The 18,989-nt window shown below is 39.7% G+C and overlaps 1 protein-coding gene across 2 annotated transcripts; it reads left to right on the top strand.

Annotated features, from left to right (window-relative positions):
* Positions 1–571: 571 nt before the first annotated feature.
* entpd4 (ectonucleoside triphosphate diphosphohydrolase 4) lies at positions 572–16,674 on the top strand. 2 transcript variants are annotated; one of them, XM_034091013.2, is made up of 13 exons: positions 572–769; positions 1,414–1,541; positions 1,836–2,030; positions 2,109–2,314; positions 2,465–2,615; positions 2,747–2,850; positions 9,209–9,268; positions 9,395–9,519; positions 10,164–10,330; positions 11,995–12,319; positions 13,419–13,504; positions 13,616–13,777; positions 15,560–16,674. In XM_034091013.2, exons 2-13 carry the CDS (start codon positions 1,534–1,536, stop codon positions 15,792–15,794), a joined length of 1,824 nt encoding a protein of 607 aa, XP_033946904.1. In that variant the 5' UTR covers positions 572–769; positions 1,414–1,533; the 3' UTR covers positions 15,795–16,674. The 2 variants fall into 2 exon arrangements, with proteins under 2 accessions (XP_033946904.1, XP_033946903.1); XM_034091012.2 differs by having other exon boundaries at positions 573–769; positions 9,395–9,543.
* The last annotated feature ends 2,315 nt before the right edge of the window (positions 16,675–18,989 follow it).

Below are 18,989 nucleotides of genomic sequence, written 5' to 3'. Positions count from 1 at the left end.
TTCCCCATTTAGATTTTACATAGAGTGTTGAATCGTTGGCTTCCATCTAGCATAAATACAGGGTTGACACAACTTTGGGAATATCATCATGGTAAACTCGTGCAATAATCGTTTAGGTTGTATGTCATCTTAATTTTTCTTAACATTGTTTGTATAGTAGTCACTCATTTACATATATCTGAATAAGTCTTTGTTTTCTAGAGGTTTTTCAGGTCTTGAAAGCTTCTAATTTCTCCCTTCTGGATAACCGTGAATATGGCTGTTAAACCCTTCTCTATCCATTACTTGAATCTACAGTCATAGCTTCCTGGTTTGAATTCTTTGTCATAGGCTATCCAGTCTAATAGTCCAAGTTCCATTCCCAATTTCAATTGTTTAATGATAGAATACAATTTTTCTAGTGTAAATGTTGTTATTGGGTGTTTCCTACATTTTGAAGTTTAACAAAACAGCATCTCCAGTTTTTTTTATTTCTTAGTTATTTTTTTTCCTGGTCTACATGCCAGCTCCTAGGTGGGGCTAGTGCATCTTAATCATGTTTGTTACCCGAAATTAAATGGAAAATACGAAGAAGTAATGGTGGGCGATTTGGGATTTTGCGGCTTGTTATCCGGGCAACGCGGAGACAAAATCCAACGCACCGCATCAGAACCACGTCACTCACCGGAGACCTGCCACATACTCGCTAAAACATTAGCCAGCAGCAAGCATCTGGCTGCCCAGAAATGTCGATTTCTCCAATAAAGGAGGGACTTTCACTTATGAGTTAGTAAGTATGACATCTTTTAAATGCCTCGAACATATCACTGTGCTGTTTTGACACTGACGATGTGTAGAAATGTGGTACTTTTAGCTATTTTAGCTCGATGCTACAGCCAAACACTTAGCATAGTGACTCTCCACAGACGCTACGTACTTAATATTTACAGTGTTTGTCCAGCTTCCATTATATCGGGTTGATTTCAGTTTAAATTCGTTAAAATGGGTCATTCAACAGGCAACAAGCTATACCAACCACGTGAGAACATTCTGTCCAATTATGAGAACTAGTCTGACAGTTTTGTGCGACCTTAGGCCATTCTCATAACAAACCCTCAGACAGTGGTGTAAAGGAATTTAGCATTGGGATTAATAATGTGAAATATAATCAACATTTAAATAAGACTTTAGTTACACGTGGAGAACATTCACAAGCTACCCTGCAGTATAGAAAGTCATTCAAACTAGCTCAACCTTTACCAGCTGTGATGAACACTTCAATGATCAATCATTATAATCAAAACATATTATATATTTTTTTGAAATGGGCCAATCTGCATTATATACATGTATATTTAGATGTATTTCTACTTTTACTCAAGTGCATTATCTGAGTACTTCTCATTTAACCCATCGACATTTCTCCCTAAAAAGGTCATGGTGAGAAGTGAGGAAAACGGGATGGAGCCGTGGATCAAGCCACATCTCACATCTTCAGCTGACTGATTACATCTCCAAACCAACTACACTAACAAGAGGAAGACAATCCTCATCATGGGAAGGTGGGTCTGTCAGCTGTCATTTGTGGGAATGTGGATAGATTGTGAACTTTCTCATATCTCTGACATTTTTAAGGATGCTTTTTTCACGGTCTCCATTCTATTTCCATGTAAAAATACTGCTATAGTTTACTATATTTTGTATTTTTTTTTTACAGTTTTCTTAAAATAGTTCTCTATCTGTGTTTTTAAATGTTTGTTTTACTTTTATGTTTGCATCACCACACCAAGTCGAATTCCTCGTACGTGTCAACCTACATGGTAATAATTCTGTTTCTGATTCTTATCTGTTGGCAGGATCAGCTTTTCGTGCCTTTTCCCAGCCTCATGGCATTTCAGTCTGTCTTCCCTGTTTCTTCCTCGGCTCCTGACACCTTCCCTCAGACAGCTGCTCTTCATCGGCCTGCTGCTCGGCCTCATTGGACTGCTTTACCTGCTGCTTCTCTCAAAGGGGCACGCCAGTTTTCTCAGAGAAGAAAACCACTTTCACAGGTAAACTAATGGCTGCTCCCCAAATCTGTTGTTACATTAAACACAGGCAGTATCGTCTTAACAATTCTTGTCCAAAAGGCACTTGGCAAGGGTGACTGATGTGGATGCAACAGATACAAGTAATCCCGATCTAAACTACGGCCTGGTGGTGGACTGTGGCAGCAGTGGCTCCAGGGTTTTTGTGTACTGTTGGCCCCGGCATAATGGCAATCCCCATGAACTGCTGGACATTCAGCAAATGAGAGATCAACACCGCAAACCAGTGGTCATGAAGATCAAACCAGGTTAGTGCCATATTAAACCATATTTTATGTAGAATATGTAAGAATGACTTTAGTGTTACCACCGTTTGTTTGAAGACACATTCTAACATGCTAGCTCATTCTAAACCCCAGATTAAATATATGTTTGTTCGTTATCTTTTGTCTTTGTAGGTATCTCTGAATTGGCTAAAACACCCGAGAAAGCAAGTGATTATATCTACCCATTGCTGAGCTTTGCAGCCCAACACATTCCCAAAAATAAGCACCAAGAGACCCCCCTGTACATCCTGTGCACAGCTGGAATGAGAATCCTTCCTGAAAGGTACAGTCGGGCTAAATGATCGTCACCTTATAATGTTAACCCTCCGATAACACGTGATGTAAGTGAGCGCTTTGATGTTTTACACACCACACTTTTTCTCTAATAAAGTTTGTGCTTTTGTTAAATCTCAGTCAACAAGAAGCACTTCTTGAGGATCTGCGAACTGACATCCCGGTCCACTTCAACTTCCTTTTCTCTGATTCTCATGTGGAAGTGATTTCTGGAAAACAGGAAGGTAAATGAAAGGAATAATAACGGTAGACAGGATTCAAAAAGGATTATTTCAACTTTAATGTGTTGCAGTTTTATTTATACATCACTTTATGAAACATTTTAATTATGTTCAGAGATATTCAATACTAGGGATGCTCCGAGCGCCAATTTTGGGGCCGACCGAGTGGGCGGGGCCTATGGGGATCTTCCATTTAAAGCAGGGATGGGCAAATGGCGGCCCCCACCTCCTCTTTTTGCGGCCCTCAGATTAATTTCTAAACAACGTAATTAATTAAAAATAAATGTTTCTTTTTTTTACTTGTAGTACTGATACCGTCCACTAGACTCCTAGTTACGTCGCGAGCTGCGTACATGATTTCGTTCGGCAGCCAAATACCGCAAAATAATCTGACGCGTTTGTGTGTATTGTGTCTGTTTCCCGGGAAACACTCACAAGAAACACCGGCTGTTGTCATGCCTGGGCGAAACAAGTTTAATATTCTAAAAACCAAGACTTTGTTTATTTGAAATCAGATGAAAACAAACTGTCACGGACCCTGCCGTGTTATCTATGATTACTATACGCTTTTCATTCATAATGTCAGCGGGAGGGAGGGGGAGCGGCGCTGAGGAACAGCAGAGTGCGGGCTGACAGGTGTCTGTGTGGACATTCCCCTTGTTGTGCGTCAGCAGAGACAGGCTACAAGTGTCTTAGGTTCAAGTTAGACAACTAATGTCTGGGTTAGTGTTCATGACTTCATGCTTATGTCATCTTACTGGTTAATCACAATGCACACACATTTTCCGTGCTTTCCAATAGTTTAAAATAGTTTTATTCCACTGTTAAATAACCTGTTCAATACAAACATGCCACTTGTACAAATTAAATAACATCTCTGTGAACTGATATTTGTTTAGTGAGCTTATTAGAGGATGTTCCCTGAAAGATTTTCAAATGTCAATGAAGATGTCAGACTTAGTATATTTGTTAATAATTACATACAATACATGGAATTTGTGGCCAGTAAATACATTATGTGGCTCCCTCCACCATCCAAGTTGCCATCCCTGATTTAAAGTGATGTCTAAAACTCAGTTAACCTCTTAAGCCCTGAGCCTGTTTTTCAGGTTTCAGGCTCGAAAATGCCACTAACACAACAAAGACTATATCTTCACTTCTAAAAGGGGTAACTTAATAATCTTTTCTCTCAAAGCAAGGTTACATCTGTGAGTTGGATGTAGAAGTGTCAGAATCAATATATATGTTTTTATTTTAAAGTAAATTCAGATGGAACACAGTAAAGACATGTAAATTCTAATGTCCGCCTACAAAAAAAACATTACTTGTAGTGAAAACCACCCTTGAATGGTGGGCTAGTAGACTAAAAGCGTTAGAAATCCAAACTATAACATATAATAAGTACCCTGTATCAAGATTGATGCAAAACAAGTGAAATTTGACCTTTTTAGAGAGGTTTAGAAAAATAAAGTCCAAGCGGACTCACTTCTGGGTAATTTGGGAACCATCAGTTCCATTTGAACTTTTTCACTGTAAAAATCATTTTATTACTTTGAATTATCACTATAGGTATTCATTCCATCCAAATACAACTGTTGTAAAAAAAAAACAGGCCTACTCTGTTATCCTCTTACAGTGAGCCTATCGTTTATGATCGTAAAGACACAGAATCTAACGGTGCCCACCTCAACACTGAAAGATACAAACTCGCGACGTTATCAACAAAAACGTACATCAAAACAAGTGGCGCTAGCGCTAATGCGCTACGCTAACATGGCTCACCTTCCTCTTTGTCTGGTCTTCAATGGCATTAAAACGATAAAAATGATGATGTAGTTAATCCATAGGTTAATATCCAATGGGGCTGTGTCCCCTTTGAAATGTTCTGATAATCTATAAGCAATAAAACTGCAATTCCGTTATCTGCTGTCCGCTCTGTGCTCCGTGCGCTCTGGGTCCTGCAATTCCTGCTTCCTTACGTAGTAAACAATAAGTAAAGTCTGCTGTGTAATGTACTTAAACTGGCTGGCATTCTTTATACTTTACGCAGGACCATATCTCTGGAACCCATTGGTCGATTTGGGTGATTTACACCTTTTTCTTAACCATTACATCCAATAGAATCGATGGGCAGTTCCCAAATCCACGTAAACATTACCATTGCGGACGTAATAGAGAAGCAAACGAAACGTATCTGAAAGTACCAGCCTGGACGGCAAAACTTTATACCCAGTATATTGCCATACATATGATGATGGATTATTAGTAAACATTTCTACGTGACACAAAGACATTGGATTAACCTTGAGCGGCGTTTTTATTCCGTTGAACACAACTTTTGATCACAAATCAAAAAAGGTAAGACGTAATTATTGTAATATTTTTGAAACCGGATGTTGTTTACTTTCTCTTTTCTGGCTGATAGCTCCAGGAATTCAAGGTCGTACAGTGATGACATTACATGTGTGGAATCTGTGGAGTCTCGGCTTTAAATCGTATATCTTGTTTGTGCAGTTACGATAGTAATAAGGGCATTTCTACCGTGAGTTCTATGTAAAAAAGCGTTCGCATTAGTTAGCATGTTTTCGCTCAATGCTAATTCAAAGGCTTGGTATTACTCTGTGTTTTTTTTAGCTAACAATTGTTCTTATTGTCAGTTAGCGGAGTTTCTTACCTTTTTAAAAGGGTATGAAACATTAATAGTTTCATAAATGTTAAGAAGCCCTGAGACATAGTCTCGTAAAAACCGGTGGGAGGGGTCCACTGGGGGGACCTTCAGGCTTAAGAGGTTAATGGGGCTCATTCACTAGCGCTTCCACAACCAACATAATTATTACATTCAAATGAAGTACATTATTCAAGTTTACATTAACTTTGGAAAATAACACGGGAGAAATTAGCGGAAGTGCTCTCTTTTCCTCTCTCTCTCTCTCTCTCTCTCTCTTGACAGCCTGTCAGTATCGTCTCATGCAGCTCACTGATCCAGTAATGAGTGACCCGACAGTGAAGAATAAATATATGTATAACTAGTTTAGCTAGTTCCAGAGGTAGATGAAATAGCTAAGTGTGTTAGGTCTAACTCAGTGTGTGTTGCTCCGCTCACCGGTCCGTCACAGCGGGCGGAGCTGCAGGATTTCTGCTTCACACACGTTGCATACCGCTATTTTACTGTCCTTTTCGGACACCTTAAAATCTGCCAGACTGGTGAGGCCATTTTGGCGAGCTTGTTTTGCCGCGCACAGAGAAAAGTGTCGTGTATTTTACGTCATGCGATCTGCATTTTTAGAGAGCACCGATCGATCGGCAGAGAGAGAGAGAGAGAGGAAAAGAGAGCACTTCCGCTAATCTCTCCCGTGTTATTTTCCAAAGTTAATGTAAACTTGAATAATGTACTTCATTTGAATGTAATAATTATGTTGGTTGTGGAAGCGCTAGTGAATGAGCCCCATTAACCTCTTAAGCCTGAAGGTCCCCCCAGTGGACCCCTCCCACCGGTTTTTACGAGACTATGTCTCAGGGCTTCTTAACATTTATGAAACTATTAATGTTTCATACCCTTTTAAAAAGGTAAGAAACTCCGCTAACTGACAATAAGAACAATTGTTAGCTAAAAAAAACACAAGAGTAATACCAAGCCTTTGAATTAGCATTGAGCGAAAACATGCTAACTAATGCGAACGCTTTTTTACATAGAACTCACGGTAGAAATGCCCTTATTACTATCGTAACTGCACAAACAAGATATACGATTTAAAGCCGAGACTCCACAGATTCCACACATGTAATGTCATCACTGTACGACCTTGAATTCCTGGAGCTATCAGCCAGAAAAGAGAAAGTAATCAACATCCGGTTTCAAAAATATTACAATAATTACGTCTTACCTTTTTTGATTTGTGATCAAAAGTTGTGTTCAACGGAATAAAAACGCCGCTCAAGGTTAATCCAATGTCTTTGTGTCACGTAGAAATGTTTACTAATAATCCATCATCATATGTATGGCAATATACTGGGTATAAAGTTTTGCCGTCCAGGCTGGTACTTTCAGATACGTTTCGTTTGCTTCTCTATTACGTCCGCAATGGTAATGTTTACGTGGATTTGGGAACTGCCCATCGATTCTATTGGATGTAATGGTTAAGAAAAAGGTGTAAATCACCCAAATCGACCAATGGGTTCCAGAGATATGGTCCTGCGTAAAGTATAAAGAATGCCAGCCAGTTTAAGTACATTACACAGCAGACTTTACTTATTGTTTACTACGTAAGGAAGCAGGAATTGCAGGACCCAGAGCGCACGGAGCACAGAGCGGACAGCAGATAACGGAATTGCAGTTTTATTGCTTATAGATTATCAGAACATTTCAAAGGGGACACAGCCCCATTGGATATTAACCTATGGATTAACTACATCATCATTTTTATCGTTTTAATGCCATTGAAGACCAGTTTAGACCAGACAAAGAGGAAGGTGAGCCATGTTAGCGTAGCGCGTTAGCGCTAGCGCCACTTGTTTTGATGTACGTTTTTGTTGATAACGTCGCGAGTTTGTATCTTTCAGTGTTGAGGTGGGCACCGTTAGATTCTGTGTCTTTACGATCATAAACGATAGGCTCACTGTAAGAGGATAACAGAGTAGGCCTGTTTTTTTTACAACAGTTGTATTTGGATGGAATGAATACCTATAGTGATAATTCAAAGTAATAAAATGATTTTTACAGTGAAAAAGTTCAAATGGAACTGATGGTTCCCAAATTACCCAGAAGTGAGTCCGCTTGGACTTTATTTTTCTAAACCTCTCTAAAAAGGTCAAATTTCACTTGTTTTGCATCAATCTTGATACAGGGTACTTATTATATGTTATAGTTTGGATTTCTAACGCTTTTAGTCTACTAGCCCACCATTCAAGGGTGGTTTTCACTATAAGTAATGTTTTTTTTGTAGGCGGACATTAGAATTTACATGTTTTTACTGTGTTCCATCTGAATTTACTTTAAAATAAAAACATATATATTGATTCTGACACTTCTACATCCAACTCACAGATGTAACCTTGCTTTGAGAGAAAAGATTATTAAGTTACCCCTTTTAGAAGTGAAGATATAGTCTTTGTTGTGTTAGTGGCATTTTCGAGCCTGAAACCTGAAAAACAGGCTCAGGGCTTAAGAGGTTAACTGAGTTTTAGACATCACTTTAAATCAGGGATGGCAACTTGGATGGTGGAGGGAGCCACATAATGTATTTACTGGCCACAAATTCCATGTATTGTATGTAATTATTAACAAATATACTAAGTCTGACATCTTCATTGACATTTGAAAATCTTTCAGGGAACATCCTCTAATAAGCTCACTAAACAAATATCAGTTCACAGAAATGTTATTTAATTTGTACAAGTGGCATGTTTGTATTGAACAGGTTATTTAACAGTGGAATAAAACTATTTTAAACTATTGGAAAGCACGGAAAATGTGTGTGCATTGTGATTAACCAGTAAGATGACATAAGCATGAAGTCATGAACACTAACCCAGACATTAGTTGTCTAACTTGAACCTAAGACACTTGTAGCCTGTCTCTGCTGACGCACAACAAGGGGAATGTCCACACAGACACCTGTCAGCCCGCACTCTGCTGTTCCTCAGCGCCGCTCCCCCTCCCTCCCGCTGACATTATGAATGAAAAGCGTATAGTAATCATAGATAACACGGCAGGGTCCGTGACAGTTTGTTTTCATCTGATTTCAAATAAACAAAGTCTTGGTTTTTAGAATATTAAACTTGTTTCGCCCAGGCATGACAACAGCTGGTGTTTCTTGTGAGTGTTTCCCGGGAAACAGACACAATACACACAAACGCGTCAGATTATTTTGCGGTATTTGGCTGCCGAACGAAATCATGTACGCAGCTCGCGACGTAACTAGGAGTCTAGTGGACGGTATCAGTACTACAAGTAAAAAAAAGAAACATTTATTTTTAATTAATTACGTTGTTTAGAAATTAATCTGAGGGCCGCAAAAAGAGGAGGTGGGGGCCGCCATTTGCCCATCCCTGCTTTAAATGGAAGATCCCCCATAGGCCCTCATAGGAGTGAGTATCGGCCGATATCGATCGGCGGCCGATCGATCGGAGCATCCCTATTTAATACAATGCTAAATGCTTTTGTTTTGATCATCCACTTCATTGGCGTGGAACTATTTGACTTGTATATAACAAATTCAAATGCATTTCCTAAAACAAGGGGTTTATGATTTCCCACTGCACTGTATATCTTAATTGTCTCTATATATTTAAATTATATTAAGATTAAAGATGCTGCTAAAACATATTGATTAAACAATTTGTCTTTTTTTGTGGCTTTTAGGTGTCTATGCATGGATTGGAATCAACTTCGTCCTTGGAAGGTTTAACCATGTGCACAACGGTAAGGAAACAAGCATGTAGTGTTTCAACGGTGTGCCATTTTAAAAAGTCTCCCACCCAAACATATCAGCAGTCACATGATATACCTTCCCTGCCTGACTCTCCTCTCTCCCGTCACCCTCTCCAGATGGGGAAGCTGTAGTTGAGGTGAATGTCAGCGAGCAGCAGGAGGCGCTGGTGAGGAAAAGGACCGCCGGGGTCCTGGACATGGGCGGGGTCTCCACACAGATCGCATACGAAGTGCCCAAAACTGTAAGCTTTGCTTCTCCACAGCAGGTTATTATCCACAACCAATTCTTTTTTTTGTGCGGTCTTTGGTTTTTGTCACTCACCCTTTGTTCTTCTCCCTCCTTCCAACCTCTGTCATTCCCTGGTTTAAAACCCTGTATGCCTCATTTTGTCCCCTGGAGACGATCTGCTCTCCATCCATCACTATTGAAGGCGTACTGTAAGCCTGCTGCATGACCCTATAGCAGGAGAACAGACTGAGATCGCTAAGTCATGTAACAAAATACGTCATATATATATATATATATATATATATAGAGATCGTTAAATGTAATGGGAGCCCATGTGATATATTTTGTGTTGTAGTGATTATGTGCAGGTTTGGCATACACTGCTTTTCCTTTTTACTCATTATTCCCTTAAACCACATGATGCACAATTGAATGTTCACTGTCATCTTTTTATATAGTTTCAGCCTTTGTTCTTTGATGTTTTGAGATATATAGACATGACCATTTAAAACGTAACTAAATGTGCCCTTAAAGCCTGCTGTATAACAAAGTGATGTTGCATGTGAGCACTACCGTCGTTTTAAAAATATGAAACCATTTTGGATATACTTGGTGCATCGTGAGGGTCCCCAGCCTGATTTGTCTTTGTTCCCCCAGGAGGAAGTTGCCAAGAACTTACTGGCCGAGTTTAACTTAGGCTGTGACGCACATCGCACAGAGCATGTTTATCGTGTTTATGTGTCCACCTTCCTGGGGTTCGGAGGAAATGCAGCCCGCCAAAGATATGAGGAGAGGGTCATCAAAAATACTGCCACCCGAAACAAGTGAGACCTATAATCAGATCATTGCTTGTAAATATCTCTTAAAGGTCTCCTATTATGCAAACCCCTCTTCTTCATGTCTCTTCTACATCAACATGTGTCCCCTCTTGTTCATGTCTCTTCTACATCAACATGTGTCCCCTCTTCTTCACGTCTCTTCTACATCAACATGTGTCCCCTCTTCTCCATGTCTCTTCTACATCAACATGTGTCCCCTCTTCTTCATGTCTCTTCTACATCAACATGTGTCGTCTCTTCTTCACGTCTCTTCTACATCAACATGTGTCCCCTCTTCTCCATGTCTCTTCTACATCAACATGTGTCGTCTCTTCTTCAGGTCTCTTCTACATCAACATGTGTTCCCTCTTCTTCATGTCTCTTCTACATCAACATGTGCACATTACCCTCTGTGGAAAGAGATTCTGAAAGTTTCAGGAACAAAGATTCTCTCTCTTTTTGTCCTGATCCATTTCTATAAAAACCTGTCTGAAAATGAGCTGATCAGATTTTGGCCACTTTATGATGTCATAACAATTTTTTAGCTTGAGTAACCATTAGCCAATCACCAACCAAGGTAACCCCCCCCCCCCCCCCCCCCACACCTGATCACCTGAATCTCCTCCTAGAGCACCATTGTGTTCTTTCTAACCAAATCTCTCTCAGAGGGGCGTGGGGAGGGGCTCCTTATTTTCATCTAAAGTACAGACAGAGAATCAGCACTTTGGAAACAGGGCTGAAACAGAGGGGATTATGGGTAATGCTGCAATGATCTGTTTGGTAGGGATGTAACGATATATCGCGATATCGCAGTAAATAAATGTCTCAATACCGTCGTGAGACTGACAAAATCTACCGCGATTAAAAAAAATTATTTGTCTTTCAATAATTTTTTTTTTTTTAAACTTTATTTAACCAGATGGTCCCATTGAGATCTTCAATCTCTTTTTCAAGGGAGACCTGTCCAACATGGCAGCAAGTAGGTTACACCATGAACATAAAACAACAGATAACACAAAAGGACCTCGTATTTACAGGGCTACATGCACACACCTAGAGACATTGACAAGTACCAACAGTATATTTATATCTCGCCCTGTCGATAAGCCTCACCTTCTTGGCAACAACTGTATTGTGTTTGAAGTGGTGGAGAGACAATGCACAGTTTGACCCACTGCTGTCACCCATGGCCAAAGCATATCTCTCTCTCCCAGCAACACCAGTACCAAGCAAGAGAGATTTTGTAAACGCCCAAACATCCCAGCTTCTACCTGGAAATGTGGACATGCTCATATTCCTAAAAGATAACCTTGATGATGCTGAGTGAGTGAGTGAGTGAGAGAGTTTGAGTTGAGTTACTTGAAAAACTAAAGTGAAACTTGATGTATCCTATTGCAGGGTCTGATTATTATATTGTGGACACTTTAAAATACTACTATCCTACTAAAATGTTGTACAAATCAGATTTATTATTTAATAAAGAAAAAAAAATCAAGTAAACATTTTTCTTTTTATCGCGATATTATCGTACCGTGAGTTTTTGTTATCGTTACATCCCTACTGTTTGGTGTTTGGAGCCAAACACTTCAGAGACATGTTTTGGATCTGAGACCTATAATAAATTGATGAAAACTTTATGTGTACTTAAACTGTACTGCTGATTTCTCCAGGCTGTTGGATCAGCATGCGGGTGAGACGGCAGATTCTCCTCTCCTCGACCCGTGTCTCCCCGCTGACCTGCAGGATGAGATCGGTTCGTCCACAGAGAAGCTCCATCTGCGAGGCACAGGAGACTTTGACCAGTGTCGACGCATCCTGCAGCCGTTCCTCAACCGCACCAACGAGACCCTGACCTCCCTCAACGGCATCTACCAGCCGGCCATCAACTACAACAACAGCCAGTTCTACGGCTTCTCCGAGTTCTACTACTGCACCGAGGACGTGCTGCGAATGGGCGGGGACTATAACTCCTCCAAATACTCCAAGGGTGCTAAGGTAAACGCTCCACAGGGAGAGGGTCTTTTGTTGTCATTCTGTTACACAGAGTAGAAGAAGGAGACGCTATTATCCCTAATAGAGGAACATTTAGATTTCACTCTGTTGGTATCAGTGGTGGAAGTAACTAGTAGTTAAGGACACATTTGAGGTACTTGTACTTCACCCAATAATTTTCATTTTATAGTACTTTATACTTTTACTCTACGACATTTTGGAAGCAAATTTCTTGAGTTATTTACTAGTTACTTTCTAAATTCAGATTTTGACACACAATACTTAGAAAGAACTTCAAATATATGATTATTAGTTATAGATTCATTTAAAAAAATAAAAATGTTTAAAAGAAAATTAATTGGAATTAATATTTATTTGGTAAAAAATATTTCAGTTCCAGATTCTTAAATGTGAAATATTTAAATAGCTTTCTTCTGAAATTAGTTATTTTACTCCTAATACTTAAAGTACATTTTCCTAGTTGTTCTTAAATACTTTACATTAGTACTTTTACTCAAGTAAAGAACCTGAATTTGTTTTCACAAATTGTCCAAATATGCACGCATGAAACAGGACCTAATATAGATTAGGCCTAAGATGCACAAACATGGAGAGGTGTCAGAGCGAAGGGGCTGCAATGTTTCGGCACCCAGGATCAGGAGAGGTTCAGTGCAGTGCTCAATGAAGCTTCGGCAGGGCTCAGGAACATGGGTTTTTTGCCCATACTGGGACTTGAACCAGTGACCGAGCTAAGTATCTACGGACTGAGCAGCTGCCACAGTTGTAGTCCATTTATGCAAAACTAAAACAAGACGTGTATTCCTGTTGTGCATTTTTTGAATTTGCAATTACTCTCACAGAGCATGTTAGATACACCATCAATACATAACTAATTGTTCCCTTTTTTAATTTGGAACCAAGGTACTTTTTATTGATGTCCTACAATGAAAAAGTGTCCTGATTAGATTAGAATCTTTAATGACCGGTATTACAGCTTGTTCCATACAATTCAACATACAATAAACAGACAATAAAAAGTACAACACACAGCACAGGGCAAAGACATATCATAACTTAAAATGTTGTCCTTAAACATTTACAGAGTTACTGCTCAACCCAGTGGAAGACTCTGAAGGAGCGCTTTGACTCTGGCCTGTACGCCACACATGCTGATCTTCACCGGCTGAAGTAAGTCACGCAGGATTATCAAACCGCTTTGACAGTTGGTCAAATCCCCCCAAAATACTCCTGCTTCTTTGGACAAGATTATTTATGACTTTTTTCTTATTATGCCTGCAGGTACCAGTGTTTCAAATCAGCGTGGATGCATGAAGTATTGCACTCAGGCTTCTCTTTCCCAGCCAACTATAAAAACCTGAAGACCGCTCTGTTGGTCTACGATAAAGAGGTCCAATGGACGCTTGGAGCTATTCTCTACAGGACACGCTTTCTGCCTTTGAGGTAAGTTGGATTTTCTCTCATGTTTACTTACTATCAAGCTTTGTCTTTGTCTGTACACACAAACTGAAAGATTGACAATGAAGTTGACTTTAAGTAATGATTGTTAAGAATCTGTCCTGCCATGTGAGTGGAGGAATGACTGACTAGTCTTCTCAGCTATCTTTGATAACAGCTCATGGCTAAAGCTGAGTGGATCATCAACACAATGATCAGTACTCAGGATTGTCTGGTAATGAGCAGAGCACCAAGCCTTACAGCAGTTAGCAGCAAGTGGATGACACTGAACTACAAACACATTAAAGTGATTATCCAACAAAACTGGTATCTTTCAATGTAATATTGTTTGTGATTTAATAATGGGCTAGCTACTCTTGATCCAGCTTACTTTGAATAAGATTGCAGGTTTAAGCCTTATACATGTACATGTTACTAAGGTTATAATCAGAATGACTTTATTCATCCCACATTAGGGCTGTGCATCTTCACTGGTCTCACGATTCGATTCAATTACGATTATCCTGTCTTCGATTCGATATCCCGATGCATCATGATTCATACCAATGCGTTGCATCCTCAATTTTCTATATTACTGCACACGGCTTCTTTTTCATCAATGAATACATGCAGTCAATACATATGAACTCCCTTTTTAGTATTTAGAAAGTGCTTCAGAAATCAACAACATAAATGTCTTGACATTAATTTATAAACCAAAATAAATGAAGTGTACAGGTCTAGCCTCCCTATACAGTATCTGTGTGTGAAATTGTTCCATCCTCAAAACCAAAAAACGAATGCTTCTGCAGTCTAGCTGCAGCTTCTAGCCACGGCCTTCTGTTAAAAAGAAGACACTGAATGTCCTGAATGTGGCGTCACACACAGGACATGAGTCTGAACACAGCAGACAACAGGAGTATTTACAGCAGCATATAAAACTAAAATAGTGCATGTGGGTGCAAACTTACATTCTCTGTCTTACTGTTACATAAATCCCATGAATGTATGAGACTAAGTTAGCTTCATCATCTCAATCAGTGATTTAGTGAATAATTACGTTTCTATCAGGTTACTGTCAGCCTGTCACTCATTATTTTCAGGGAGGGGGCGGGGCTTGGAGCAGCAGAGAGGAGACGGTGATCGCGGAAGCTTTCCTCCTGCCTTCACAAACTTTACACACGTATCGTCTGAAAATAGCAAGAGGACATTCATACTCTGCAATCCAAGACTTACCTAAATCCACCAAAAACCTGACATGATGGTAACGCCAGTATTTCTTTAAAACATAAATCCCTGTCTGTGTCTCTGAGCCGCAGCGACACGGAGCGATCCAGAGCGGGTCCTTCTGCTGTTGGTTCTGGACTGGTGTTCTTGTGTTGGTGGATAAAGCAGACTGCTCCGCGTTTGGTGTCGCTGTGCCGCTGTCACGTCTCTTCCCTGATCTCTGCGGCACCGACCGATATATATTGAAGTGACAGGAAAAAAAACGTTATTGTAAAGCCGTGGCCGGAAAATCAGGAAGCAACGTTACTACGCTATAATCGATTATGTTCTGTCCGCATCGTAGAAACGATTAATTTCAACACCCCTATCCCACATAGGGGGAAAGGGGTGTTGTTACAGCAAAAGTGACGATCGAGACAACAAATAAAACACTATTGGATAAAGAACGGAGTACAACGCAAACTCTCTTGACCTAAACACATGAGCAGGGCACTGAACTGAACGTTTGTGAACACATTATCTCTAGGTATAATATGTATGTTTTATGTTTTGTTTCCTCAGGGACATCCAGCAGGAAGGTCTGAAAGGAGTGCACTCTCACTGGCGGCACAGCTTCTCCTTTGTCAACAACCACTATTTATTCCTGGCTTGTTTCTTCATTGTTGTGTTGTCCATCATGCTGTACCTGCTGCGGCTGCGTCGCATCCACCGGCGCGCGGCACAGCACTGCACCCCCTCCTCTGTGCCCTGGCTGGAGGAGGGTCTCGGCTCGCCCACAATCCCCATCACCCTCTAAAAGTCTCGACAGGATGGGACTTTCCAAAACAGATCTCTTTGAGCGGTTTGCTTGTTCGTGAGCGTTTGAAGTCTGCTTGCAACAGAGATTGTAGTACAAATTGGACATATGAGGAAGATCTTACAGAAGTCTTCTGGCTTACCTGAGCCAGGAAAATATTTTTGTTCTTTTGTTTAATTATGACATGTTTTTTCATCCGCGTTCTTGCCTGTTCTTGTCTCCAGGTGTTTTCCTATTCATGTCCGAACAAACACAACCGTTCTTTGCTCACTAGCAAATATGGAGTCTAAACTTTGAATTACACAAAAGTTGGACACATTGGACATTTTGCCTTTTATTTATGCCTTTTGATTTGTATGATCATATCTATTTGTGTTGGTTTCTTTTATAGTTGGTTTATGGTACAAGCACTTGCCATTTCTACAGGAAACGCAAATGCAATCCAATCTATAATTATCAGAAAGAGCAGTTTGTAATGCAGTTGAGAAACACATCCCATCTGGAATGGTCTTTTAGTTTTTCCCCCGAATGTTTCCTTCTCAACAGGACAAGTATCCTTTATCGCTATACTAGTGCAATACATGTCTTCTCACTGTTGGGAAAAGCTCCAAAAATGTCTTTTTTTTTGAGAGAGAGAATACATCTCTCCGAAAGCCCTGCTGAAATTCTTATGTTGGGTCATCGGACTTTTAACGTCGGATACCGTGGCATATATTTACGTTGGGCTTCATTTTCAGAAGCTGTCATATCACTGCTGTGAGGGGATTGTAAATGTAAGCACATGCCCCATTATTTATACGGTATGTAGTGTAATGTTTGCACAGATGAATGCGAAATAAGTGTTGTCACATTGAAATTCAGTAATAAAGGATTTATGGTATGTATGGTTGTTTTTTCAAAAGAAGATCAGACTAAAACAACACTTCTTATTTCTTGGTAGTAAATCTAATATTTGGTGGTGGTTGTTCTATACATATAAGGTAAAACATCGCATTTAGGAGTACTGAAATACTTTGAGTAATTTAATTGTACAAGTTTGGCATTCTTTAGATCACATGTGTCAAACTCAAGGCCCGGGGGCCAAATCAGGCCCTTGGTGGATTTAATTTCGGCCCGTAATTTCTAATTACTATTAGATCTGGCCCGCCGGTATATTGCACGCAGACCTTCACTCCATCCTGAGGGTCTCCTCAGCTCAGAGCCTGACCCCAAACATTGATGAACTTGCACCCAAGATGAAATGCCAAGTATCTGCTTGAGCTAGCATCACAGAGCAGCAACCTGAGTTTACATGGATGTTTCCTTCTGCACTTTTTCTTTGAGGGAAATAGTTTTTTTGAAGCTGTTGTTGGCCTGTGGAAAAATGTAATCATAAGAAATGACTCTGCAGATAGAGCCATAAGAAATTAATGCAACTGATTATTTAATGCTTAATGTTTTTATAGGCAATCATTTAAGCTTTGTTAGTTCCAGGTTTCATTTCAATAAGTTTTGCAATAAACATTGAACCAGTCCGGCCCTCGACTAGTACTCATTTCTTTTATTTTGGCCCACTGTGTATTTGAGTTTGACACCCCTGCTTTAGATCATAATAAAAATCACACTTTAAACACTAAGTTAGGATTTATTTTTATGTTTGTATTAATTGGACAAAAAAGATTGTTATATTAATTACTTGACATTTTCTTAACATTGTGTATTTGTGCTTACATTTGATATGCACTACAACTTCCTATCATTTCCTAATAATAATATTTTTTTTCCGAGACACATATATGTATGATTAAATATATTGAAAAAACAGTACACATGCCCAAAGTCTAAATATGTATAATAAGAACAATGTTCTTTTTAGCCAAATCAAATAAATATATGTATTTTTCTAATAAAGCATATTGAGTAATGGGGAGGCCGGCAGAAAGTATAGGTTTCAGAAAGCTCAAGTCACAGATAGCATTAAAGTCTCGAAAGGAGTTAATCCCCGACTAAATCTGTTGATATGATGTTGCACAAAACGAACACTGGTGCATACCTCTTTTAAACCCTGAGGAAAGGTCACACCTTGATTGGCCAAGAGGGGAAAGTGCATCACTAATTTCCCACCAGTCCCAACCCCCTTGCACAACAGCATACAACTAAAGAGGAGTGTGACATTTAGCTAAAATACATTTGAGAAAACGTCAATAAAAAATACTTAAAGGTCCCCTATTATGCAAAATCCACCTTTTCTACATCACCATGTCTCTGTGTAAAGAGATTTTCTCTCTTTTGGTCCTGATCCATTTCTATAAAAACCTGTCTGAAAACAAGCTGATCAGATTTTGGCCACTTTGTGATGTCATAACGATTTTTTTCGCTTGAGTAACCATTAGCCAATCACCAACCAAGGTACCCCCCCCCCCCCCTTCTCACCTGAATCTCCTCCTAGAGCACCATTGTGGTCTTTGTAACCAAATCTCTCTCAGAGGGACGTGGGGAGGGGCTCCTTATTTTCATCTGAAGTAACAGACAGAGAATCAGCACTTTGGAAACAGGGCTGAAACAGAGGGGATTATGGGTAATGCTGCAATGATCTGTTTGGTGTTTGGAGCCAAACACTTCAGAGACATGTTTTGTACATATCTGAGAGCTATAATATATTAATGAAAAAGTATAATAGGGGACTTTTAATGCTTCTCTCTGACTAGAGTTTCCCTATTGGACAAGTGAACAGGACTCTATCTTGCGCTTCGAGATTTGTAAGCGCTTCGAGATTTGTCTTGGCAGATGAGAAGGGCTATATAAATTAAATTGTATTATTATTATCTGCAGTGGCGGTTCTAGACCAATTTGACTGGGGGGGCCACTGGGGGGCCAGTTATTTTCTGAGGGGGGCACAATAAATGCAGGACGAAAAAGAGAACTAGACGGTATGAAGTAATAGCGCATAAGAAAACAATGCAATACAGTTATTGGTATTTGTTTCCGTACACTTATTTATTTCAGATATATCTTATAGTTATTACTGTTAGCTTCAGCTTTAGTTATAGTGCAATGTTTGCACTAACACCATATTTATATAAAAATAAAGGCAATGAACAGTTACATCTCTACTTTACATCTACAATTACACGGATACAATAGTTTAAATCACCTTCAATTATTGTGGTAGTTTCTCGAAACGTAGGTTTCAATCAGTCTTTCTTGGATGCAACA

Source organism: Pseudochaenichthys georgianus, chromosome 9 (genome assembly GCF_902827115.2).
Source record: "Pseudochaenichthys georgianus chromosome 9, fPseGeo1.2, whole genome shotgun sequence".
NCBI lineage: Eukaryota > Metazoa > Chordata > Actinopteri > Perciformes > Channichthyidae > Pseudochaenichthys > Pseudochaenichthys georgianus.
This window is presented reverse-complemented; position numbering and strand designations above follow the sequence as displayed.